The sequence below is a fragment of the Crocodylus siamensis genome, chromosome 11, assembly GCF_052110815.1.
Source record: "Crocodylus siamensis isolate JL-2025a chromosome 11, ASM5211081v1, whole genome shotgun sequence".
Classification (NCBI taxonomy): domain Eukaryota; kingdom Metazoa; phylum Chordata; order Crocodylia; family Crocodylidae; genus Crocodylus; species Crocodylus siamensis.
Window position 1 is genome coordinate 41,727,073 of NC_143405.1, and position 24,496 is coordinate 41,751,568.

Consider the following 24,496-nt stretch of genomic DNA (forward strand, 5'->3'; position numbering starts at 1 on the left):
TCCCTCCAGGCTGAAAACGACCTGTCCACCACTACTCTCTGTGTGCAGCCATCCAGCCAATTAGCCACCCATCTGATGTGTAGGCATCCATACCACAGTCACCTAGCTTTTTTTTTTTTATGAGAATGGGGTGAGAGAATGGGGTTAGAAGTGAGGTAAAAAAATTTAAGTGATAATGGGGTCATTACAAAACATACTCCACTGTGAAACATCCCAAATTATAATGGTCGTGAAGAAGCCAGAAAGCAAAATCCTCACAAAGGCACTACAGCATTTCGTTGTTCCAGACTGGTGATAACAACATTTTCTCTAGTGGAAAGAGGTCCTTTTCTTTTTTAATCCTGCATAAAGGCTCAAGCGGGAACACTAAACTACAGGTTGTGAAAAGGTAGCAGGACTGGTCTTTGAAGAAAAAGTGATTTGTAAGAAAAACGCTTAATGATATACTTAAGCCATAACCTGATCCACTATAATGAGTGTGGAGACAGTCACAGACTCTGCTATGAAAACATGTCAAACACCTGTTTAACTGAGCTAGGGGTGAAACCCAGTCTAAACACAGTTACAGAGGACCTTTAAACCAGAATAACTGCATCCACCTTAATGGTTGTAATGCTTTGATCATTTCCAAAAAAACCCACAAAACAAAAAAACCCAATTAAATTAAATAAATTGGTAGAAGTAACTCCCTATATAGTTAGAAAAGGCTTTAATTCACTAGGATCACATCAATCCTCCTTTTTGTTTTGCACTACAACTATTTAGTGGTTGTTCAAGCATGAAAGTCATTGGCTTTTTCCCGCTTGCTTGGAGAAGCTGTTCTGGATTCAAGGAGATTTTTTTTTTTTTTTTTTTTTTTTTAACTACAGGAAGAAACATGAACTAGCCAGCAGTAACTGAAAGAGGCACTGAAGTGAACAGTGCACCTACTTTGAGTTTCTGAAGCAAATCTGTATTTGTAGTGAGGTTTCTTTGTATTAACTGTTACAATAAGAAACATATATTGTGAAAAATGAAAATAATTATATCAAATGGGCACATTTAAGCAGTAAATCGTGTCCTCCCACACAACAAAAATATAACAACAACCATCAACATTTATGTAGCCACTTTCATCCAGGTATCAAAACTCTTTACAAAAAGTGAATACTGTTACCCCTCCAAAATGAGCAATAGGAACCCTGAAGCAGAGAGCAAGTGAACCTCTTTCACAGCTGCACAGCAGGTCAGCAGAAGAGATAGGGATGGAATCATTTTTCCTTACACCCAAACCAATACCTTTCCCACTGGACTACTGTCTCTACAGTTTTCCCAAAACTCTACAGTCAGTAATACACCCACTGGGATCTTCCAGGAGATCACTACAGGTTTCACTTACCAATAGATACACCACAATGAGAGCCACAAAGATTGATGTTACTCTCAGAAATGGCAGCCATGCGGATCTGATCAAATGCCCTGGTGAAAAAAGTGGCAAAAGTGCTGGCAAAAGCAATCGTTCTGTCACGAGAGGCGCAGCCAACAGCAACACTCACCTGGAGGCAAGAAGTAGAAAAGTCAACCTAAATTAGAGACAAAGCCAAAACACTTACCAGACACCTTTTTAATAGCAGAAAAGATATGTCATGTAACATGCTCCACAGGAATTCTATTCTCCCTCTGAAACCCCTATTCCACCATGGCAAGTACCATAATACAAAAGCTTCTTTCACCACCTCCAACCTTGTTCCTATTAACTAGGCTTTCTGTCAAGAAAAATTAATCCTTCTGCCATGGCAAACCTAAATTCCTGTCTCTACTTATTGTTACAGATTCTCTACCTATTATCCATACATGTTCTCCTTCCCAACAGCCATTCTATGGACTCACAGGGTTTGATTGTTCTCCAATCTCATTTCTTCTGAGAGTCAAGATTGAGGGTCAAGTATTTTACATGAAGAGCTGTATGTTTACCAGCTAAGGATGCATCTGTCCACCTTCCTTTGAAAGGATGCACATCACAAAGGTTTTCCTTTCGTGAGGAGAACTTGGTCCTGATTCAGGTTATTACTAGTCTCCCAAAATACTCTGCAGAATCATTCATTCCATGGTCACAGAAATTATTCCAATCTTTGTGGCCCTCCTTCTCTCATTTATACTGATACAAATCAAGAAGAATTGCAGTAAAGCCAGTGAAACAAAAATGAAAAATCTGAGAGAACACCTGATGCTCTCTCAAATTACAAGTTAATTAAAAACAAAATTGCCAAATACTGTCATAATTTATACCCACGCAAATCCATTTGCTACAGTGAGGTTATACAACCGCCAGTGAAACCTTGCCTCAGAAATACATAATGTAATAAATGATATAATATTTGAACTCAAAACTCTTTATAGTTTTCTTTCTATCCCCACATTTTACAGCTACCCCAAAGTTGTTGATTATCAAACTCTAGTGTTGTACTTGCAGTCAAGAGAGAAAGCTAACAAGTTTTTCTGTAGCTAACTTCCTATAGATCATACTGTGGGATGCAATGCTCTTGCTTATACTCTCTGTTTTTATATGTCTGTTAAAAGAAACATAATGTGATTTTTTTTAAGTCTTACAGAAGCATTCCCATTGTGGTGAGCAGCAATTTGTTCTAAGTAAAGGGCAAGTCAATGTGTAATAACAATAAAAACATCTGCAAAGCACAAATGCTAAAACCTTTATAATCCGGACAAAATAGGCTAAAGCATCTCATCTTCTGCTATGTAATACACAGCAGTATTGCCTACAGCAATGAAACTAATTACCATGTTCTGTTCAGCAATATAGCACTCAATGTAGCGGCTAGGATGGTCTTTCTTGAACAGCTCTGAGAAGGTGGAATTCTTTGTATCTCCATCTAAAGCAATCACTCTGTCACTGGCTTGGCCCAGTTTCACAAGTGCATATCCATAAGCTTTGCGGGTAGCCATCTATGAAGAAAAAAAGAAGCTATTAGCATCTGCTCTGGGGTGTGGTCTTTTGTTAAAGACATCAACAACAACAACAAAAGAAGGGAAAAACACAAAACATTATAGTGTCAGGTCTATTCAGTTGCATCAGAACATACAGACTCTTTGTCACTCTTTTGATCAAGACACACACATAACTGTTATCCTCTACCATCTGCACAGTCATACAATTGTTTGGCTGTTTAGGATTCCATTACGCCATTGACCTCAGGAGTAAAACTGGATAACTCAAACCAGCAATACGAATAAGAGTTTGCTGTAACCCTTTCTACATGGAAACCCCACCCACTTGTGTATGTAATTTCCCAAATGCTATCATCTTGAAAGGGTGTGTTACAATGCAGAGGTGAGTAGTCAAGAAGTGAATGGGGAGCCTCTGGCAGTCAAGTGAAAGGCACTGAGGAAAGGAAATAATACTGTGCTCAACACAGTTTCTATTTCCGCAGGGTTTATGGGTGGAACTTGTAATTCGTTTCCTTCATCAGGTAAAACACACTGCATTTCACACAACAGAAAGGTAAGGACAAGAAACATTTTCATTGCTGCCCTTCCTTTCATCCATAAAACACATTTATGCTGCAAAGATATCTGACAGAGAATAACTTTGTGGTAAACAAGGCAGTACCTTCTCTCCTACTTTATAACTTGGTGGGGATGGCATCTTAACATTTTTAATACTTGTTATTGGCACATCCTCTTCCGGAAGGGCAGGAGAAAGCTTTTTCTTGATTTGGATTTTGTCTTCAAGTTCCTGAATGACTTGTTCAGCCATGTTTTTTGGAAGGGGCTTCCCATGCCAGTTTTCCTTATCTTCAATACCTGTATTGTTAAAATTATAATGTATGTAAGAACAGGAAATGGCCCTTTGTTTCACAGTCCTTATTAAGGTTAATGTATTTAGACGCTTCTAGCAAACAGAAATCAATCTTGCACTTCAAGTTAAAACTTCATAATGATGTTGATTGTGAACAGTTATAACTAGGGACCTACCCAAATCACAACTGCATGGATTTCGTGGAAATCACAAAATTGGGTGATCCTTGAGAAATCCGTGCAGGTGGTTGGGTGGGGGGAGAGAACACAACCTTTCGAAAAATAAAATGCTGGCCTCCCAGCCATGCAGCCTGTCTAAGGGAAGGGTGGACAGAGACTGCCGCACAAAGGCAAGCAGGAAAGACAGCTGCTGCCCCCCACTGCTGATTGGCTGAAAGGGCTGCCTGTTGAGCAGCCCCACCACCCTCCTCCAGTCAGTGGCAAGAGGTAGGGCTACATAACAGACAACTCTTGGCCAATCAGTAGCAAGGGGTGCGACTATACAACAGACAGTCCAGTCCTCTGCACCAATCAGCAGCAGTAGGCAGGGCCACCAGGGCCCCTCAGCCAGAGGCACAGGGGGGCCCTGGCCAAGATAAGCCCTTGAAAATGGCAGCCGGCTCTGTAATCTGCCCACAAAATTGGCCAGCTGCCTCCTCGAGTTGGGCAGACCCCTAGTTATGAGGTAGACCCATGGCATTGTTTGCATTGACCAAAACGACAATTTTAAATTCATAATAGCATAGAAATTGCCCCATTTCAAGTAAAATGCAATAACAGAGTTGAACGAGCAGCACTTAGGAAAGCAGGCCCATAAGAATAGCAACATTTAAATCTTAAATGCAATTTCAGCAAGTACTAAATCTGTAGCCAAACAGCATTAGCTCCTGAAAAAGCTAATAGCCACCTGATAGTTTTGGTGCCCATGTAAGCAAGGCCCTAGAATGTTGTGGGAATAATAAAGTCTGACACAGTTTTAATCTTGTGCGCTTAACAGTAGTGAAAAAAAACTATAAACCTTGAGCAAAACACTTATTATTCGTTTGCTTATTCAATGAAGAAATATAGGTATTTCTCAACCTTTTCAGACTGAAAGCATCTGTCATTAGACTCAAGGGGCTCCTTGAAAATGCCAACTTTTAGCTTTCACTTGTTTCTTGACTATGGAAAAGAACAGAGCAAGTCTTCTGTTGCAAACAACTTAGAAAGGTCAAAACAGGTCAGAATGTTTTTGACACAGTGAATTCCTATCTCTAGGTTCGTTTTGTGAACCATGTGTAGGTGTCTGCACACCTAACAGTGGTAATATGTGATGTCTCGCAGCACCTTTAAAAAGAATCTCAGAGCACATTATGGTTCCACAGCACCGTGATTGAGAATCAATAGTTTATACTGAATGGGGGGGGGAGGGGGCAGCAAGGGCACTGTCTGGCAGGAAAGGAAAACCGCTTGGTGCCCCAGTAGGACTCAGAATGCAGCAGGCCAGGTGGGAGGGGGTCTAGCATCCACAGCCTAAGAAGAAAACAGCCAGCAGCCTAATGACCCATCTTCTAAACTTCCTCCCAGACAGCACCTCATGTGGGCTTCATATGTTGTTTGGCTGGGCTTGCCTCCTTCCCCCAGTCAAAGGGCCACAAGAGCTGGGAGCAGCTTCCAGTGGCAGTTGTCCCAGTTGCTGTGTTATCAGCTAATTGTTTAGCCGATATAATTAGAGGAGGTTAAATGAATATTTTTAAAAGGATATTTACATCCCTAATTCATAGCTAGTTTTTTATCCAGAGTTCTTATCCAATCCCTCTTTAGTCTCTCAAGCAAAAGCCTGAGAAGCTTAATAACAGAATGCTGTTCTAAGCTTTTTGAACAAACATCTTACAATCAAGTCATAAAAAAGTGTGTTTTTCATAACTTAGTTAAAAAAACAAACAAACCAACAACACTTCTGCAGGTTAAACGCTTCCTTAAACAGCTATCCAGACCTTGGGATTAATATATAGCAATATAGAGATGAAGCAAAGAGAAGAGCTCATACTCATATTAGGGATTTCTATACATAAGATGGAAACTTTTAAAAGGACTCAGTGAGGTATATACAACCCTAAATTTACTATTGAATAGAACTAGTCAAAATTTTCTTCCAGTTTGTTCGAAGAAATAACTACATTTACAGAAGTGGTTTCAAATGCATGGAATCTTGTAAATCAAAAGGTTGCTGCATCTGCTTTTGAACTATTTCTAAGCAATCAAATGATAAAGTTAATCCATATATTAAGATTTTAATGAAGGTGTTTGAAGCACTCTTTTATGTAAACCACACAGAAGCAAGAATTTATATTGAAGGGATGGCTATTGTGTTACCTGATATTCCCCTGCCTTTGTAAGTCTTTGCAATAATAGCAGTTGGTTGATGTTTGGCCTGACCAAAGGCTTTGCAAAGTTCCTCCACACTGTGCCCATCAACTATGATAGCATGCCAACTGTAAATGCAAACAGACAGCTTGTTTATAAAGAGTTAAAACGTGAAAACGTGAAGCTCTTACCACATTTACTTGAATCTAAGATGATGCTGAATATAAGATGACCCCCCCCAAATTAGATTCTCCATATGAAAATTTTATAAAATTATAACAATTTTCCAGGTATAGAATCTAATTATTGGAGGTTTACCTTGAATTTGTCCACCTCCCAAGTAGCCCACTCCCCCATTACTGTCAGACCCCGCTCTCCCTGAGTACATAGAAGTGAGGAACAAATTTGAAATGACCAAAACACTGACCTTGAAATAAACATAATTTACCAGATAGGATAATTAGTACAGATTCCCACTGCCTTCTTACTTCATCCTGAATTGAAGCAATTTACCCCTTTTGAAACTGCTGCAAGTTTTAGCACAGGTACTCCATAAGCACACTTCCAAACAGAACGTCTGTACTTACTTGTATATTGTACAAACTATGCATCGTATCAGTTCAAAGCCAAAACGCATATGATTTACCAGATTGCTGGACCCCGTCCAATGAACTGTCTCAACAGTTCATTTCAAGCCACTTTGACCCCACAGCTCAGCACTGCTTAGTATGTCTGTGTAATCCAGATACCATTCACAAATGATCCATATGCTGATTAGCTCCCCACTCATGACTTGAACTGGGCGCTCATATCAAGAGTCCTGGGATCCTCCAAAAATTTATATGTACATGAAGTGTGGGGCAACTTGGTCTGGTTCTACCTCACAGAGGACAGGGTCATACTATTCACATACAACAGGCTGAGAGAGGGGGCTAACAGATGGATTTTGGGTGAACTTCTTAGGACCCTGTTTGGTAATGTTTGCCAGGCATTTAAGGCTGGTGAAGAAACAGGCATAGTTGGAAATAGGAAAGAAAGGCACAGCTCAGCTATGGGAGTGAAGCCAAAATATATTCAATGTAGTGTCTCACCATAACTTGAAAAATAATTGGCAGAGGGGGACTGCATAAAATAGCCACTACCATACATCTTATTCAGGTGAGTTTCACTAACCCATCCTTGTGGTATGTTCCCATCAGTATGTTTCCCCATATGGGCCATGCGTTTTATAGCCATGCTCAGTGTTGGCTGCATTTAATCAACTTAATAGTTGGTTCCCATGACTGAGAGTAAGCGCGCACTGCTTTTGTCTATTGTTAAACTGCTGCCAATGTACTGAATGAGGTTTCCTTGGATGTGATTATAAGACAAATGGCTTTCCACCCCCCATGCTGATTAGGGGGGAAACTTCATCTTTTAACAGAGTAAATATGGTAACTCAGACCCTATACAATGCCTTTTTATCAAAGGCTTTCAAAACTATAAACTGACATTCACATGAGATCATAAAAATATATTCTTTTTTAAAATAACAAAAATATGGAAGACAGGTTAGGCACTAGCTTGAAGTTCATAGTACAGCAGCAACTTCAACAGAAATGGAACCAAGAAATCATCTAGACCTCTTAACGCTAACCAACTCTGCTGCATTTCTTTCCATAAGTCAGCTAATTCTAATTACAAATTAATTAACTTCTAAAAAATTAACACTGGAGATAAATTAGACAGTAAGTAGGTGTAACATAGACCAAACTACTGTTTGATTTATAGCTTCTATTAAGGTATTTTGAAAAGTAATTTTTATTCCATATATATTTTCACACATGTAAAATGTATTATAAATCTCTAAACCAGCTGACAGCTCTGAAGTAACAAAATTTTTGTTTTAAATACGTTTTACACTCTTCTTCCTGTTCTTCACAGAGGTGCTATATATTTCAAAGTTATAATGCACAGTTATGGGTAATTCTTGACTAAATTTTGCAAACAGTGTAAAGTGTCTGGAGTACCAAATAAGTTATTCTAATAAACCAATATAGATAAATGCCTTAATTAAAAAAAAAAAATCCAAAAACCTAAAATCTGCAGTTTTTTAGTGTTTTCACAGTTCTTGACAAAAAGATCCGATCCCGTGAGGTACTGAAAACATTCTTCATGGTGCAACTGAAAAATCAACACACTTCTGTGCATCTCTGAAAAATCCTTGAGAATGAATACAACACACAGCCTAAAACAGAGAACACTAAACTTTCAGCCACATACCCAAAAGCTTCACAGCGTTTCTGGTAGATTTCAACATGATGCTGCAGAGGGGCAGGGTCACTTTGTCCAAGACGGTTGATATCAAATATGGCAACCAGATTATCCAGTTTGTAAAACCCAGCAAAGGCCATTGCTTCCCAAACAGAGCCTTCAGATACCTCCCCGTCTCCAAGCAGACAATACACACGATAGCTTGAAAAAGGGAGACAAACCGAAAAAACCTCAAGCATGTTGTAAAATTAGGACAGTATTCAATTAGATAAACATGGAACTAGTACAAACCTCAGAAAACAGAAGCAACTAAAATGTAATATATTAAGGGTATTAGTGTACTGCCTTCTCACTCAGGTTTGTTTTGTTCCCCCCAACTGGTCAATACAGTTTATATGTGATAAAGCAGGCTGTTCAATCAGCAGCCAACAGATGGCATTGGGCCTGCAAGGGGTTAATGTGTAGGCCCATGGGCTCCTGCCTAACCGCCACTCCCATCATTGATCCTACTGCTGTGCCCAAGGTTTCTAGGGCAGGGCTGCATGGCTGGAGGGTGCCTAGTAAGCTAGCTGCCCATACAGCAGAAAAGGGAGTGGACTTGTATTGCCTGTGCAGCTACAGCCAGGGGAGGGCAAAAGGAGCTCACACACAGCAACTGCGGGAGGGGGGTGGGGAGGGAAGAAGGGGGTGGTGGTGGAAATGCTCACACTACTTATGCAACAGGGGGTCTAAGAGGCTACAGGGTATGCAACTCCCTTGGGATGTTTTGTCCAGCTTTGAGCCTGCAACCAGTGCAGCATACAGCCCTGATTCCTTTGATAGAGGACTGTATAAACTGTGTAAATTATTGAGGTTTATAGCATCTGGCACTGAGCAGGAAACTGAAATACAAGAACTAACCAATGGATCTCTCAGAATATTCCAAATTTTGCTATTTTATACAAACCACATAGCTAACTTAGAAGCCAAATGGTAACCATGTAGATGCCTTATTTGGCCAAATTTAGCTTTCAGAATAAGCTACAAAGCTTAAAATCAAAAGGAAACTTTTTTTTTTGTTTTTAATTCTAATGGAAAAAAATATATACACAAACTCCTGTTAGAGAGAGAGAACCTGGAAAGGACTGAAAAGCAAAATAGGACAAAAGTGGTGCAAATTGTTTATGATATTAATTTAGCTTTAATAATCTAAGGTGCTTTTAATAATTCACTTAAGGAAAACAATGTAATACGTATATTTTTTATGTAGACATTATCCCTTTAAAATATAAAAATCATGCTATAGGGAAAAAAGATTCCTCTGCTTTGTGAGGAGGAAAGAACAGATTAGAACAATTACTTTGGAAATTTTGTCAATTTTTACTGAATCAAGTAATCATAACAATTTATAAATGGATTTTCAAAACACCTAGTAAAGAGAGGTGCCAACTGCAAACGTTTCAAAATGTAACTGCTTTATTAAAAAGTTTAAAAAAACTTTAATTATGAAAAAAGTTATGGCAAGAAATATATGGTAAAGCCTGGAAAAATAAATGCAATAATCTTTAAAAATAGTAACAGATTGCTGTCAGTGACAGCACTATGCCACTGTTTGCTTTAAAAAACAAACTGAAATTGTTTTAAGTGCACACAGCAAGATTTTCCATTATTTCAATCCTAACACCACTCCAGTTTTATATGTGCAACTGTCTCAGGAAAATTTATTTGATCTTGGGCAATGTGTGCACCTCCATGCAAACTGTGTCGAGTATAAATTAAAAAGCTGTTAAGTGTGGTAAAAATCTAAAGGAGAAACATCATTTCCTCGTAAAAACCTCCACAACACCTATAAACAAACTGATAATTACAATCACAAGGAGAGAACACTAGATTACTGACAACTGTCAAGGGGATTGAACACAGCTGCAAGATAAGACAAAGTAAATCTGAAAAGGAATTACAACAATGAATCTTATTTTAAAGCTGGAGTAAATATGCCTGTTGAACACTCACTGTGACTCAGCAAGAGCACTGACAATGCATTAAACTATTTCAGCTTTTGCTTCCTCATTACAGTACAACCATTTTATCATTACTGCCTAGAGAGAATACCTACATTTTCATTACAGGAAACCATGAATTCTGAGTGGAATCTGAATTACATGAAAGTGCTTTATATATTATGTGCAGGTTACTGGCCCAGACACGGAACTGGATGCTATTTACCAAGCACTGCCCCAGTATGGACTGATGAACTTAGCTCCTAGTCTTTATCTGCTGTTGCCAGTCTTTTTTAGATGGCTGAAAAGATCAGTGTAACATGTCCACTGCCTGCTGGAGATCACAAAAGTAGAAATATACATACCTGCAAATATCAGCTTTAATACAAAATTGAGTAAAGTGATTAATGAATAATTATAGAACTATTAAGCTGTGTCATACTCCCAGAGTGAATACTATCCACTAAAATTTATTTCACAACTTGCTTGCCTGAACTTGATAGTTCACTCAGCCAAATTACAATCCCATATATGCAGGCTGCTCTCCAGGACTGCACACAATACCACTACTTGCTGTCAGTAATTACTAGTTAAATTCTTTCTGCAACTACCATCTGCTAAACTGCATTAAAATCAGCAAATCATCTTTCACAGAAATTATTTCAAGCCAGTGAAGTATAGGATTTAATACTCTTCCTAACTCAGCAACCTGGATTTGAATGTGCTAAAACTGTCATGTAAGATACATCAACTCCATTAGACTGCCTCCTTCTTCATACAGATTTGCCTTTGGACACTTACTTCCCTCACTCACCATGCTAGCAAGTGACAGAAATAGACATTCCTGTTTCATTTGAGCTGCATGGCCTTCAGTTGATATTCTGAGCCCAAATTCATGACCCAGTAGTTTCCCTTTAACTTAAGTGGTTGCCTACAAGACTCCTTATCCCTCTTATTTCCTTTACCACCATAATTACTCTGAAATGATTATATTGTAACTTATCCCATCTGTATGTATCCCTTCAGTTTAACAGTACTCTCCATATGCTACTCCCCCAGCACTACCTTTTCTACTCTTCAGGATGCATATGATATGCATGCATTGATTCCTGTTAGTCCTTTAGCCTCTGACCCCGGCCAACCTGTGCTTTGTCATTTCAAAACTGCATTCTGAATTGGGTCCAGATGTTGAAAACAACAAATAAAGAAATTTTGAGGTGGGTAGGAATTCAACATTTCCACAGCAATTTTTTTCAGTAAGTATCTACAAAGGTTAAACAGCCAAAGGAATTACCTAGCTCTGTCAAAGTATTTGCCAGTATAGGCCATTCCGCAGGCAGCACCAAGTCCTTGGCCAAGGGATCCAGTAGCTACATCAGTAAATGCTTGTTTCTGAAAATAAAAAGGCAACAGTTACTTGGCAGTAAGAAGAAATACAGGGCCCAAACTCACAAGACTCACAGAAGGTGGGGGTGGGGAATTTACTCACTCTAGTAAATGCTGTCAGGGCAGGATTCCTGCCTTGCTTTAAAAAAAGCTTTAGATGGCTCCAGTCCTAACCCAATTCATCCCTGTTGCTTTCAGCATGTTTACCTTAAAGAACTTCCCTTCACACACCTCCACCCTCTATTCTTCTGTGGCAATACCAATGGTGCAATGGTCATAGTGCTATTAACTGCCTTGCAGCTATAAATTAATCCAGTTCCACAGGCCCTAAAGCAGCAGATCAGGAGGACACCCTGAAATGAACAGCATGAGCTTCCATAGCTTTCTGATGAGGCTTGTTTGAAAGGCCACTTTGTACTCTGTTTTCCCTAGCATAGGCTGCTGGCGACAAATGTTGTTTCTGTGGGGGTGAGAAAGCGAGGTGGGGTAAAAAGCCATCAAGACAAGCACACAAAAGTTCCCCCTGGAAGTGAGCAAATATTGTTTCAGTCTACTATGGGGCAAGATAAGGCATGCTGGAACTTGATAAAAATGGGTTTGAACAGAGTCATTGTGGGTATTGAGAACTACAGGGAAGGGGAAGTACATTATGAAAATATGAAGAGTCATTTTTTGTGAGTTCACTTGTTTTGAAATGCCCATTTCTATTTTTCAAAGAGCAGATACTATCCTCTTTCATCTTTTTAAATCTTTCTTTACTGTGCAACTAGTTAGAACTTGCTACTAAAAAGGTGCCAATTCACACAAAGGACCTCCCTGTGTTGTATATTAAGTTTATTACTCAAATACTTACTGGAACGGGGTGTCCTTCCAAAACAGAATCAATTTTCCTCAAGTTTAACAGTTCTGCTTCTTGGAGGAAGCCAGCCTCTGCCCAAACAGCATATAAAATTGGTGCTGCATGACCCTAGAAGGAAACATACATTCTGAACAGAGAGCATCTTTCCAAAGTATCATGACCAAATCAAAACCCTGCTTGAGCTGAAGTAGCCACTGGGCTAGCACCATCACGGCATGCCAAAAGCTTATGCATTTTGGAGCAAATTAATCTCTAAAGTATTACCCTGACCTACCTTCTGTCTGATTTCAGGTTAACATGGCTAACCACCTCTCTCAATTTCCATAGGCTGACAGCAGCAGAGGAGTCATGTGGCTAGTGTTACTCCTAGCCGCATGTTATTGGGACCTAGGTGTTAGTGTCTTATCTGAATGCCTCCTTTCTCCAGAAACACAGACCCCCTTTCATGCCATGCTCACGCACTATGTAAAGCAGTGATTCTCAAGCAGGGTGTCATGAGATCATTTTAGGGTGCTGCAGGGTACCACTTACTATTAGCATCGTTAGGTACAGAAATACCCACACAACTTGCAAGATAAAAATCAGAGGTTTTAAATAGGAATCCACAGCATCAAAAACGGTCTGACCTGTCTTGGTCTGACAAAAACAAGAACAGTCTGACCTGGTCTTTCAGAGTTCTTTTCAACAGAACTGTTTAATTATTTTTTGGTAGTCAAAAAATCAGTGAAAGCTAAGAGCTGGTATTTTCTGAGGAACGCTTTGAGTCTAACCAGTGGTACCTCAAGTCTAAAAAAGGTTGAGAATTACTGGGGTGGAGTATCATTCACTGGACCACCAATAAACTCAACACTGTTCTCTGAAGAGCTTCCAGCAAAGCACTAATCAGGCCTGACACTCAGAACTGAAGAGACTGCAGTCAAAGTAGCAGGACTACAAACTGAGAGAGGACATAAACCTTGACTAATATATATATTAAAGCTTCTTGGCATCTTGACAGATTTTACAAAGAATATCAAAAGAGAATTTATAATTAACCTTATTTAATATAGAATCTATTTAGAGTTATTACAACAATACAGTGATGCATTTGACACTTATTTTCCGATATTCGTGCTACCCATTTCTATGTTCAACAAGCTTTACTTGGCATTTTTCCTTATCTTGCACTTCCCAACAGATCTTTACTGCCATTCCCATGAATATATACTGATAAGGACCATAAAGAGTAAGAGCAAATATCAGTCAAGAACACAGGTACATTTACAATTAATTAGACAAGCAAGAATGACAGAGCAAGTTATGCTGCCTTACCTTAGAAAGAACAAACCGGTCATTGTTGACATTTTTGGGATCTTGCGCTTTGTATCTCATAGTATGGAAAAAGAGCACAGACATAATCTCTGCTGCACTGCAACATGATGTTGGGTGGCTACAAATCAGAACAGATTCACAATTATCACTACTGCCTAGTGTCAGCTCACATTTATATCATTAAAATACAACCCTTACTGTGAAGATACGCAGTTCTAAGTGTTTCTGATAACCTATACCATCTACTATTACCCTGAAGCCAATTAGCTATATTTTGAGAGCATCGGACATCTTCTTATCTAGTTCAAAGTGGATGCTAAAATGTAAGCTCTATTGATAGAGCACAGACATCTCTGTCTGGGCTCCTTGTTTCTCTTTAGACTAGAAGAATGTCATCACAATCAGTAATACAAAAATATACAGAAAGAACGTGCAGCGTGTGCTTGAAACTATTCTCTATTCATTTATTAGCAGAAATTGTATTCAACCAAATGCTTGGGGGAAATCTTTCTGGATGTCAAAAATAGCAACCTGGTCAGGCCATTTATCGGTGTGAAACCAGGCCATTTCTGATCTCAGCAATTACTACTGGTTGGAAGTGATACTGAATGAGGAACAATGTCCAAGCAATGGCTATAGCCATCCATATAGGGCCTGAGAGGAAACTCCAGTCTCCAAATTATAGGGTGGGTTTTGGCTCTATAAATATTTGCACTTTAGTGCATGTTCTCTTTAAATCTGAACCCTTTTTGTAAAGCAAAAATAGGTTTGTGAAGAATGGGGGGGGGTCACAAAATATTTTTATTTTCCATGCATGTTAGGATTTAAGATATTACACTTCAATTGAAATCAGAGAACAAGTGTTTTGGTAGTGGCAATACCCCCCTTACCACTAGTAATATTTCAAACTAAAATGAGAGTTAGACACATGCAAACACTGTGAGCAACACAGGAAGTAAATGTTAGTGCCCCTTAGTATAAAAACTTACACACAGGGAACCAAAATACTTGTTTAAACCATGGTCCAAACATATTAGTAATTTTTGTATACATGTCAGTTAATGAAGAAGCCTTACATGCTTGTTTAAAGTTTTCATTCCTTTTAATTTTATTAACTTTATACTTAACCACATTTCTATGCACTCCTGGTCTTGGAAAAAAAGTTTTTAACAACCTAAAATGGTGAGCATGTGGAAATATAAAAATAAGTATAAAAATATAAATTAACTGAAAAACTGAAAAAAAATCTTTTAAAACTACTGATTAATAAAACATTTTTCCATGACAGAAAACAATACAAAATAAAACTACATCAGATGCTAGGGATCATTTTCAGACTAATGTACAGTTATGCCTGTTGTTAATTTTCATTCATAATCATTAGCATACTACAAGATCTGTGTGGGCTAAGTTACATTAAGACCAAAGGCACTATTTATTAAATCCACACCCTTGTGAGAAAAAGTAATATTTGAAATCTTATTAAGGACAATATGCAGCAGTTAATTATTTTGCTTTTTCTTGTACTCTTTCTTAGGTTCTTTTCATAGTTGCAAAACAATTTAGAATTTAAAAAATCGTGGCGTGGTTTGTAAACTCAGGTTAAAAAAGAATTTAATTAAACTGAAATTGCATGAATACCAGAACAAAAAGAATAATTTTAGGGTAACAGGCTATGGTCAGACCTCAAATTGAAATTCAACTGCTTCTAAGAAAATTCTTGCAAATTCCATTTTAAGAACCTTATCTAGTCTTGCAAAGAAACCATAGCTTTAAGAGCTACTGAAAGCCATCTTCTTTATTTTTCCTAAACCTAAGCACCCTCCTTCCAAATCAAGAACTGATTCTGATTCAAATCCTGAATTTGGCCAAAACCCTCTTAAAAAGTATTTTTTCTCTGCTCTAAATTAAACAAAAATAGAACGCCATAAATTTTTGACAGTTGTAGTTAACTAAGCAAAATTATGCAGAAGCACATATGGCCATGAAAAATGTGTGTGTAGGGAAGAGTCTTCTTTCGTTATTATATAATTGGCCTGTAGACCATATTAGATCCAGATTTAGAAAAACCTTCACAATCCACAAGTCTTGCACTGTGGTCACTACCAAGCAATGATGCTGCCATAACTACAACAGCACAAGAATGGGTGGGAAGGGAAAGAAAAAGAGGTAAAGAATCCCAGACTTCTCTCTAACTTCAGGCATTCCTGTAGGTATGAAAAACAGGAAGCAAGATTTACCTGGGGCACTGGATGAGATACAAATGCATGCATCCTATGCATGACTACGGTTTGTTGTTCCATGTCCTTATGGAAGCAATGTTGGCGAAATTGTAACAAAACAGTACCTTCCAGAATGAACTCTTACAGAAAACTAAAGGACAGAAATACCAAATCACCAGCAGGAAAACACATTTCATATGCTCGGTCTCTGACCTCACAGACCCTGTTCTGTGTGTTCAAGTCTGTATTCAGGCAAGGCTCTAATGCCCTCTACTACACATTAAATACTGCAAGACGTGGCATGACGTAGCCACCATCTTACAACCTTTCTTGCAACACAGGTGGCAGCCCACAAAGACACTTCCTTCAGGTTAAGTTCTGTTTTTAGGGCTTTTATTGCAAACCTTTCCTGCACTGCTTCTTAACCAAGAATCACAAACCACACTTCTTTATCAAACATGAACTTCCTTAAAAAGTTAATGCAAACCATGACTCAGATAGTCTTTCATTAACACTGAGGACCCAGCAAAATATCACCTAAAGGTTACATTTTTCACATCCTAAAGGCTGTTCACATTCTTATGCTGTGCACCTCAAGGTCAAACCTGGTTTGAAATGTGCAGAATCCCAATGTACGGCCAGTGTGGCCCAAACCTGATTTAACATTTTAATACTACCAGACTGTGTTGAAACTTTGTTCTCTTTTCTTCCTATTAAAGGCATACCCTGTTGTGTTACCACCTTGGAAAATAAATCTTCATTTAAAGGAAACCTTGCTTGTTTGCTCATCTTTGCTCTACTCCTATGGTTCGTAACCTGCTCATTCTCTGGACTGTGAAATAATTTCAGGCTCTTCACTTTATCTTTTACAAGCTCTAGTAAATGATCATGTGACTTCACTGGTGTTTTAGTAGTGGCTTCATACCTATGGAAAAGAGATAAAAAGGTCCCTTGTATTTATCTCTCTCAAAAAACCCTTTCTGCTACTTTTACAAATGTACTAAAATGGCATAGCTGGAAACTCAGCACGTCATTGTTTGTAGTTAAAAGAATGAGGAAGAAATGATTCCAATACTAAGGCAGCTCAACCTTGTTGCATTGGAAATCAGTACAAGTTTTACTTTTGAATGCCAAGCGAGCAGAACAGGGAGCCATGTTTCTGCCAAGTTCCTTGGTGTAAAATTGGTAGGGCTTAGGCCTAGGTATCTAAGTGGCCAACATGAAATACAGAGCACATGCCTCAAACTGAAGCTCCACCTCTGTAGTGGGTCTGATACCACTTTTGTTACTCATAATCATGCAGACCCGTGTTAACGTTTCCCTGCAGGCTGTGACTTTAAAACAAATTAAAGAGGAATCCGTGGCCATCCTGCACTCACTGCTCAAAAAGTCAACAACCTGACCATGCTCACCTTTAAGTCGGCATTTAATAGGAAAGAATAAAATGAGCATCTCCTCACTCGCCACGTTCTTGGAGCAATGTGAAAAAGCCCCATTCTTGGAACATCTACTTATGGTTCTCAGGAACATGACAGGGCAAGTAGATTGGTTAGGAAGTCACGTGTAAACTATCCAGAAATTAAGAGGGATGGGTTTAAAATGTGCTGTAAGAGACTAACCTTCCTCATTACCCAAGGATTTATTTTTAAACACACACACACACACACACACACACACACAACAGAACACTCTGGCTGTGATTTTGGACAAATCAATCGGGACAGTCTTTTCCCCTAGGCCCAGCAGGATGAAAAGAAAGGCTAACCCAGGAATTTGCAGACATCAGGCCGACTAAATCCTACCCGGAGGCCTGAATAAACTGGGCGCTTGAGACCGCGGCATTGCACAGATAATCCCACGGGGCTGGGAGGAAATTCTGCAGAGAATTACTTCCAGTGACGGGCACCACATGGCCGTGGGCACAAATTCTTTGCTTCTGCATCAGCTTCACATTCCCGGCCGACCTTGCTCTGCCTCCCCAGCCGGGCCGGGCCGCGGGCAGACACAGCCGGGCGGTCAGGGCGCCACCGATCCCCGCACGGCACAAAGCGGCCCGGGGGCTGCGCCCCGCACACGCGCCCGCCGGCCTCATGCACGCGCCGCCCCACCTCCGCCACGAAGGGGCCGCCCCGCCCCAACTCACCCGGAGCCGGCGGCCGTGGTGGCGCGGATGGAGCTGACGCGCAGGCGGGCGGCCGTGTCCTTCAGCGCCTGCAGCGTCTGCTGGTCGGGCTTGTGGTAGTCCTCCATGGCGGCGGCGGAGGGAGGGCGAGGGAAACGATGGCGATGGCGGCGGCGCGGACGAGCTGAGGCGGCCAGAGGGGAGGGGGGCGGGGCACGCAGCGCGGGGGCGGGGCCGGGGCCGGGCAGGCACCTCCCTCCACCCGCCCCTCCGCCCGCGTTGGTGGGGGCTGGGCCGCCGGCTAACCTATTGTTCACCACAGGCGGACCTTCTCAGCCTTGCGAGACTCGAGCGACCCTCGGAAAGTTTTGACCACAGGCACTAGTCGGAGCACTGCCTCGGGTTTTGGGTGCCTCACTTCAAGAGGGAAATGGAGACTCGGGAGAGTGTTCAGAGGAGGGCCACTCGCATCGTCAGAGGCCTCCAGGGCAGGCCCTACCAGGAGAGACTGGGGAACCTAGATCTCTTCAACCTTCACAAGAGAAGGCAGAGAGATCTTGTGGCTGCCTATAAATTCATCAGGGAGAGCAGCAGGGAATAAGAGATGCTCCATTTACTAGGGCATCCCCAGAGTAACTAGGAACAAGGGCCCCAAACTGATGGAGAGCAGATAGACATTAGAAAGAACTGCGCGGTAAGGGTGGCCAGAATCTGGAATAGGCTCCCAGGGCAGGTGGTGCTCTCCCCTGTCCTGGGGGTCTTCAAAAGGAGACTGGTCAAACACCTAGCTAGGGTCATCTGACCCCAGCACTCTTTAATGCCCAGGGCAGGGGGTCAGACTTGATGACCTACTGAGAGGTCCCTTCCAACCCAAACACCTACAAATCTATGAATATAAGAGAGCAGTTCTGCTGTTGCAGAGGACTCAAAAGGCCCCAGCAGGGCCCTGTGTTTTTAGCACCACTGTATCTGAGTTCAGATATTCCCAATCCCCAGGCCATGGCCCAGTACTCCCAGATTGGGAGTCTGGAAATGACCGGCATGCTGCGGCCCAGCAACCAACCTTTTTTTTATACTGAGTAGTCACTTCCGATCTACTGTATGCTGGTCCACAGTTTGCCGGTGTGCAATTTGCTGGTCTGTAGTCTAAAAAGGTTGGGAACCACTGTCCTAACTGAAATCTCTGGGTGTATCCTGTGAATCATGTTTGCCTATGTAATAGTGCTTATGTTGCATGGCCCTCACTGCACTCTTGAAAGGATCTCAAGACAGAAGGGTGCCACAGTGCTGGGTTGAGAAACACTGGCCTAGAAAGAGGATTGTTAGTTGTAGCTGTGTTGGTCTCAGGACATAGGCAGGTGAGGGTCTTTGGGTAGATACGTTATCTTTTATTAAACCAACTAAATAGTTGGAAAGAAGTTCTTTGCAAGCTTTCAGGCACAAACAGGCTTTGTCAGGATGCCCGAAAGCTTGCAAAGAACTTCTTTCCAACTATTTAGTTGGTTTAATAAAAGATATCGCATCTACCCAGTGAACCTCACCTGGCCTAGAAAGACACAGTTTTTATACCCTTACCTAGCTACACTGCTCGCTATTGCAGAGCATTACCACATGGGGATCTGTAGTACACTGCACTGTTCCACCCGCAGTTGGCCTACCAAAGTATTCTGGGCGATCACTTCTAACCTTTCCAAATCGCTGCCTGGCCAGCAAGTTAAAAAAATATAGGGTCAAACTTAAAAAAAAAAAAATACAGCACATCATCAGTTTGCTGACTCTCAGATCTCTATCACAAAGCTCTGACCTGCATCCACATTTCTCCAGAGTTCCCAGTTTTGTAGTTAGGGGGGAAAAAAGCCAGAGACAAAACTTGCTGGACAACTGAAGTTCAAACTCCCTCGAGGTGTTGGATCCAGGGTGTTGTCTGAATCTTAAATAAAAGTAGACAGAAAAGTTATCAATGATTCTTAACGTATTTTATATGGCCCTGTTACCATGATATTTGAACTTATCACAGTCTTTAATAGATTTATCTTCACAGCCATCCTAGAGAAGTACTGTTATCAGAAATGGGGAAGTGCTGTTATTACAGAAAAGGAAAATTGCAAGAGAGATTAATTATGACTTGTCTAAGCTTACTTAGGACACCTGTGAGGGAGCAAGGACGTCTCAGGTCCCAGCCTAACCCCTTTCAGGTTCAGGTTTGTGTAGTTACTGAAACACATTTTCACTTGCTAAATAACTATAATTCAAAACAAGACGACACTGGGTATTTCTGCTGCATCATTTCTACTGGTATGGCCTCATACCTGAACTTGGTTTGAACTGGATTTCCATGAAAGGGTATAGAGAGGGAAGAATACTGATGGGCAGATACTCATCTGCTCTTAATTATTCTAACCCCACCCAAGGACCTGGAAGTTTCCAAGGTTTCCACAGATTTGAAAATAGTTATCTTTACATACTATTTTCACTGATTTTTTTCTTGAGTCACACTGATAAAAGTTTCCAGGTTCCGTTTATTGTTTTATTTTGAAGATTAACAAATACAACTAATCCAACAACATATAATAAGAACCTCCTAAAATAGTTTTGGTTTCTTAGAGAGTGTCCAGATAAACATATAAACCTAGTGTATGATTTTTCTTGTTACAGTACGACATTACTAAGCTTACCCTTATACATACGCTAACTACTTGAAAACTACAGACACAGTTTTGACAGAGTCCGTTTTAATTTTTTTTCTTAGCGGTTTAAAAGCTAATGGGAACTAAACTAGTCAGAGCAACAGATCTGGCTAAACAGGGTCATCATGACTATGTTTAATTAATGATAAAGCATACCATAAAATAGGAATAAAATAAGTAAGAATATATTCCTTGAGAGAGTCTTGAGAACTTAAAGCCAGAAAAGGGATAGTTTAGAGACTAAGGCTGCAGAAAGTTTAACCAGCTTCTCCTTTTTAATCAACAGATAGTGACAATTGTTATTAATAAAGAAAAGATGAAATTGAAATTTACTTAATATAAATCTGAACATGGCCCTGTAATATTGTGTACACTGAACAGATTCATCCATTGACATATTTACACTCAATATTTAATGGAATATTTGAAGCGTGACAGATTTGACCAGTCTGTCATGTCTGAATGTTCTGTTTAATCACAGATGTGTGAAATTTGGCTGACTCAGTTAACAGAGGAAGTTTTGAACTGTGGTAAAAAGTATCCTCAAATGTCAATATCTGGAGAATAAAGCTTTTTTTTTTTTACCTTAAATATACACAATCTTGATCATTAAGTCACATCTCCCTGCACTATCTTTTTCATATGTTCTGATTTTCTGACCTCTCCAGTACATACTACAGTTACAGGATTAAAGAGCTACTATGAGAATACTGTGTCGTATCTGGTGTTCCAATTATGGGCACTCCCAAAACATAAAATAGATTAGATAGGCCAACTGCTTTCTTTTGTGTAGAATCAATACCTTCCCCGCTTCCCCGGCCCCCCCCCTCCCCCCTGCCTAAAAAAGACATGGGAGTGGACAAGCCTACATAACTAATTAAAACATTTTGAAGAGACAGCCCCCATAATACCAGGAGCTCTCATCAGCGCAACAAAGCTCCATAACAATAGGCAAACCTTTTAAATTGTTAATGCCTGGTACATGAACACACTCTCTCTCTCCCTCACTCACTCAAAAACATATACATTATGAAAAAAAAAGTTAAAAAGTGAAAGTGAAAAAAGCATGTGGCCCCTCAAAGAAGAAATTAAAAACACAAAGGTAAGGTTGGCTTACCTCTCAAACAGTATCAAAACATGTCAGAGACTAACACTATAATAAACCCTATTAGGTTTGGAAATTCTGTACAACACTGCCACTTAATCTAGCAGTTCAGGACAAGTAGATTGCAATACACAGCACCTGGTTGGGTCACAGAGAAAGGAAAATGCTTGTTCGATAATATCTTCTCTTTTCTGCGATTCCAAGGCAGTTCTTCTGCCAGCTGTTCCTGCACAGGAATGTGTGGAGATCATTTATTCACCATTTTGATCTTTCCACAACCTCCCACACCCTCCACAGCAGATTCCCTCAGAGTTGAAATTCAGTGAAGTGTTAAAGATGCTCATGGGTGGATCCAGGAGGGGAAGGGAGACTACATTCACTTTGGCTGCGCTGCGCTGCATGGTCAGTAAACTGAGAGACCACCACAGGTTGATTAATACAGTTCCTGCCAAAGCTGAGCATACCCAGGGAGTTCACCTCTGTGACTGATCTCCTTCAGTCAGTCTGCAGAGCTCTAGCAGGACCTGCCTGTGCCACACAGCCAAAGGGAGGTAGAAGTGTATTACCCTCCTTACTACTCCCCCAACATCTGCCCCTAATGATGGTTGGACTTCCTAACTCATGCAGCTCCTTCAGGATGCATGCTGCCAGAGGGAGAAGGGCTGTGCAAAATCATGGGCCTTCCACCAATCATGTGAGCTGTTGGTTTGAAATCTCCTTGTCTTCATCATGGAGACAGAAATTCAGAACTTAATGTTTCCTGCCTCCTGCATGAGAAAAGACTTTGTGCCTATCTTTAACTTGATCATTGCTGTGGCTGCTTGTGTGAAACATCTTGCCTGTGTGCACAGACTCAACTGCTATGGCACACAGTAGGCCTAATCCACTGACCTACTCTGCCTAATATTTTTAGACATTTGGCTCAGGAAAATTACTTATGACTTTTGTAACAAACACTCCATTTAAACATCATTCACTAGAAAGCTGCTAGCATGTGGCTCAATTAAGCTGTCAGCTACATGACTGTGGCACTGTATTACTTCAGTGAGTGATATGCATCTGTGCGAACACTGGTTTGGCACAGTTCAATATATAAACAACAAGATGAATGAACCAACACTATTACTATTCTATTTAGGAATACGCTGAAATGGTGGTTCTCAACCTCTGGCCCACAGGCCAAATTCAGCCCACAGGGTCACATCATCCAGCTCATAGGGCGCCCGCACATCAGGAAATTTGGTGGCTGGGGGAGCAATTGCAGTGTTAAATTGTGCCTAGTGTCATGGCAAGTAATGCTGTTACCACTCCTGTACTACCAAATTTGCAGGGCTTGGAGAGCCATGTAGTCTGGATGACATTGTCTTGTGCACTGGCCTGACCCCATGCATTGAAACCAGCCACAGCTTGGGGTTGAGCTAGTGTGCAGGGTCGCACCATGGCCAAAGCCAGCATTCAGGGTCATGCTGGCTCCCACAGATCTGTCCCACATGGCTGGATAGGCTAAGCATCACTGCGCTATAACACAATTTGCAGGTCTAGGATCAGCCTCCTTAGCCATTAATAGACTCATTTACAACCCTTTACTTGACCCATGGGAGGGATCGCCAATGACAAAAACTATAGCACATAAATGAATATTTCATAGATTTCATCGACATTAGGGCTAAAAGGGACCTCGCAAGATCATCTGGTCCAGCCTGCTGCCCAAAGGACAGGCAATCAACAGGGGTCAAATGATCCCAGCAAGATAGGCATCCAAGTGTTTTCTTGAAAGGAATCCTGCACCACCTCTGGGGGAATCTATTCCAGGCCCTGGGGACTTAAACAGCAAAGAAGTTTTTCCTTATGTCCAGCCTAAAACAGTCTTCCAAGAGTTTACGACTGTTGGATCTAATCTTCCCATGGGGTGCTCTGGTGAACAGATGTTCTCCCAGTTCCTAGTGTACACGCCTTATGTAGTTATAGGCTGCCATGAAGACACCCCTAAGCCTACGCTTTTCCAGGCTGAAGAGTCCCATGTCCCTCTGTCTCTCCTCATAAGGCCTGCTCTCTTGTCCTGTACTCATTTGCGTGGCTCTCCTTTAGATTCTCTTGAGGGATATTTCCTAATCTAAGAGAGGATGGGACAATCTCGTTCAAATGTGCCTGTTAGAAACGGCCACAAGAACTGATGTTGGCTGGCAATCACTTTGAAAACCATGGCTGTATGACCTTCGATGACAACTCAAGTTCCCAAAAGCAGAACAGATTCACCAGAACACAGATCAGACAGATTCTTGATTTTTCTGCAAACTGAATCTGCTGGCTAGAGACAGGAAGCGCACAGGCATGTGTGCAAATTGGAAAATTATTGGAATACATCCAAAAGGCTCTAGGAGCCAGCAAACAATACTTTTGTATGGTACACAGGAGACTTAATCTCATTTGT

General features: G+C 40.8%; 1 protein-coding gene across 2 annotated transcripts in view; it reads right to left on the bottom strand.

Annotated features, from left to right (window-relative positions):
• TKT (transketolase) overlaps positions 1–18,490 on the bottom strand; it is a 30,259-nt gene extending 11,769 nt beyond the window's left edge. Inside the window, exons 1-9 of one of the 2 annotated variants that reach the window (XM_090021487.1) lie at positions 18,295–18,490; positions 13,930–14,047; positions 12,613–12,726; positions 11,668–11,765; positions 8,404–8,595; positions 6,151–6,269; positions 3,608–3,801; positions 2,779–2,943; positions 1,379–1,535 (exon numbers count right to left, since the gene is read on the bottom strand). In XM_090021487.1, coding sequence (XP_089877613.1) covers positions 1,379–1,535; positions 2,779–2,943; positions 3,608–3,801; positions 6,151–6,269; positions 8,404–8,595; positions 11,668–11,765; positions 12,613–12,726; positions 13,930–14,047; positions 18,295–18,401 — 1,264 coding nt within the window. In that variant the 5' untranslated portion in view covers positions 18,402–18,490. Of the gene's footprint in view, positions 1–1,378; positions 1,536–2,778; positions 2,944–3,607; positions 3,802–6,150; positions 6,270–8,403; positions 8,596–11,667; positions 11,766–12,612; positions 12,727–13,929; positions 14,048–15,057; positions 15,110–18,294 lie in introns of those variants that run through there. The other variant, XM_090021488.1, reaches the window with a different exon arrangement.
• Between the last annotated feature and the right edge of the window lie 6,006 nt (positions 18,491–24,496).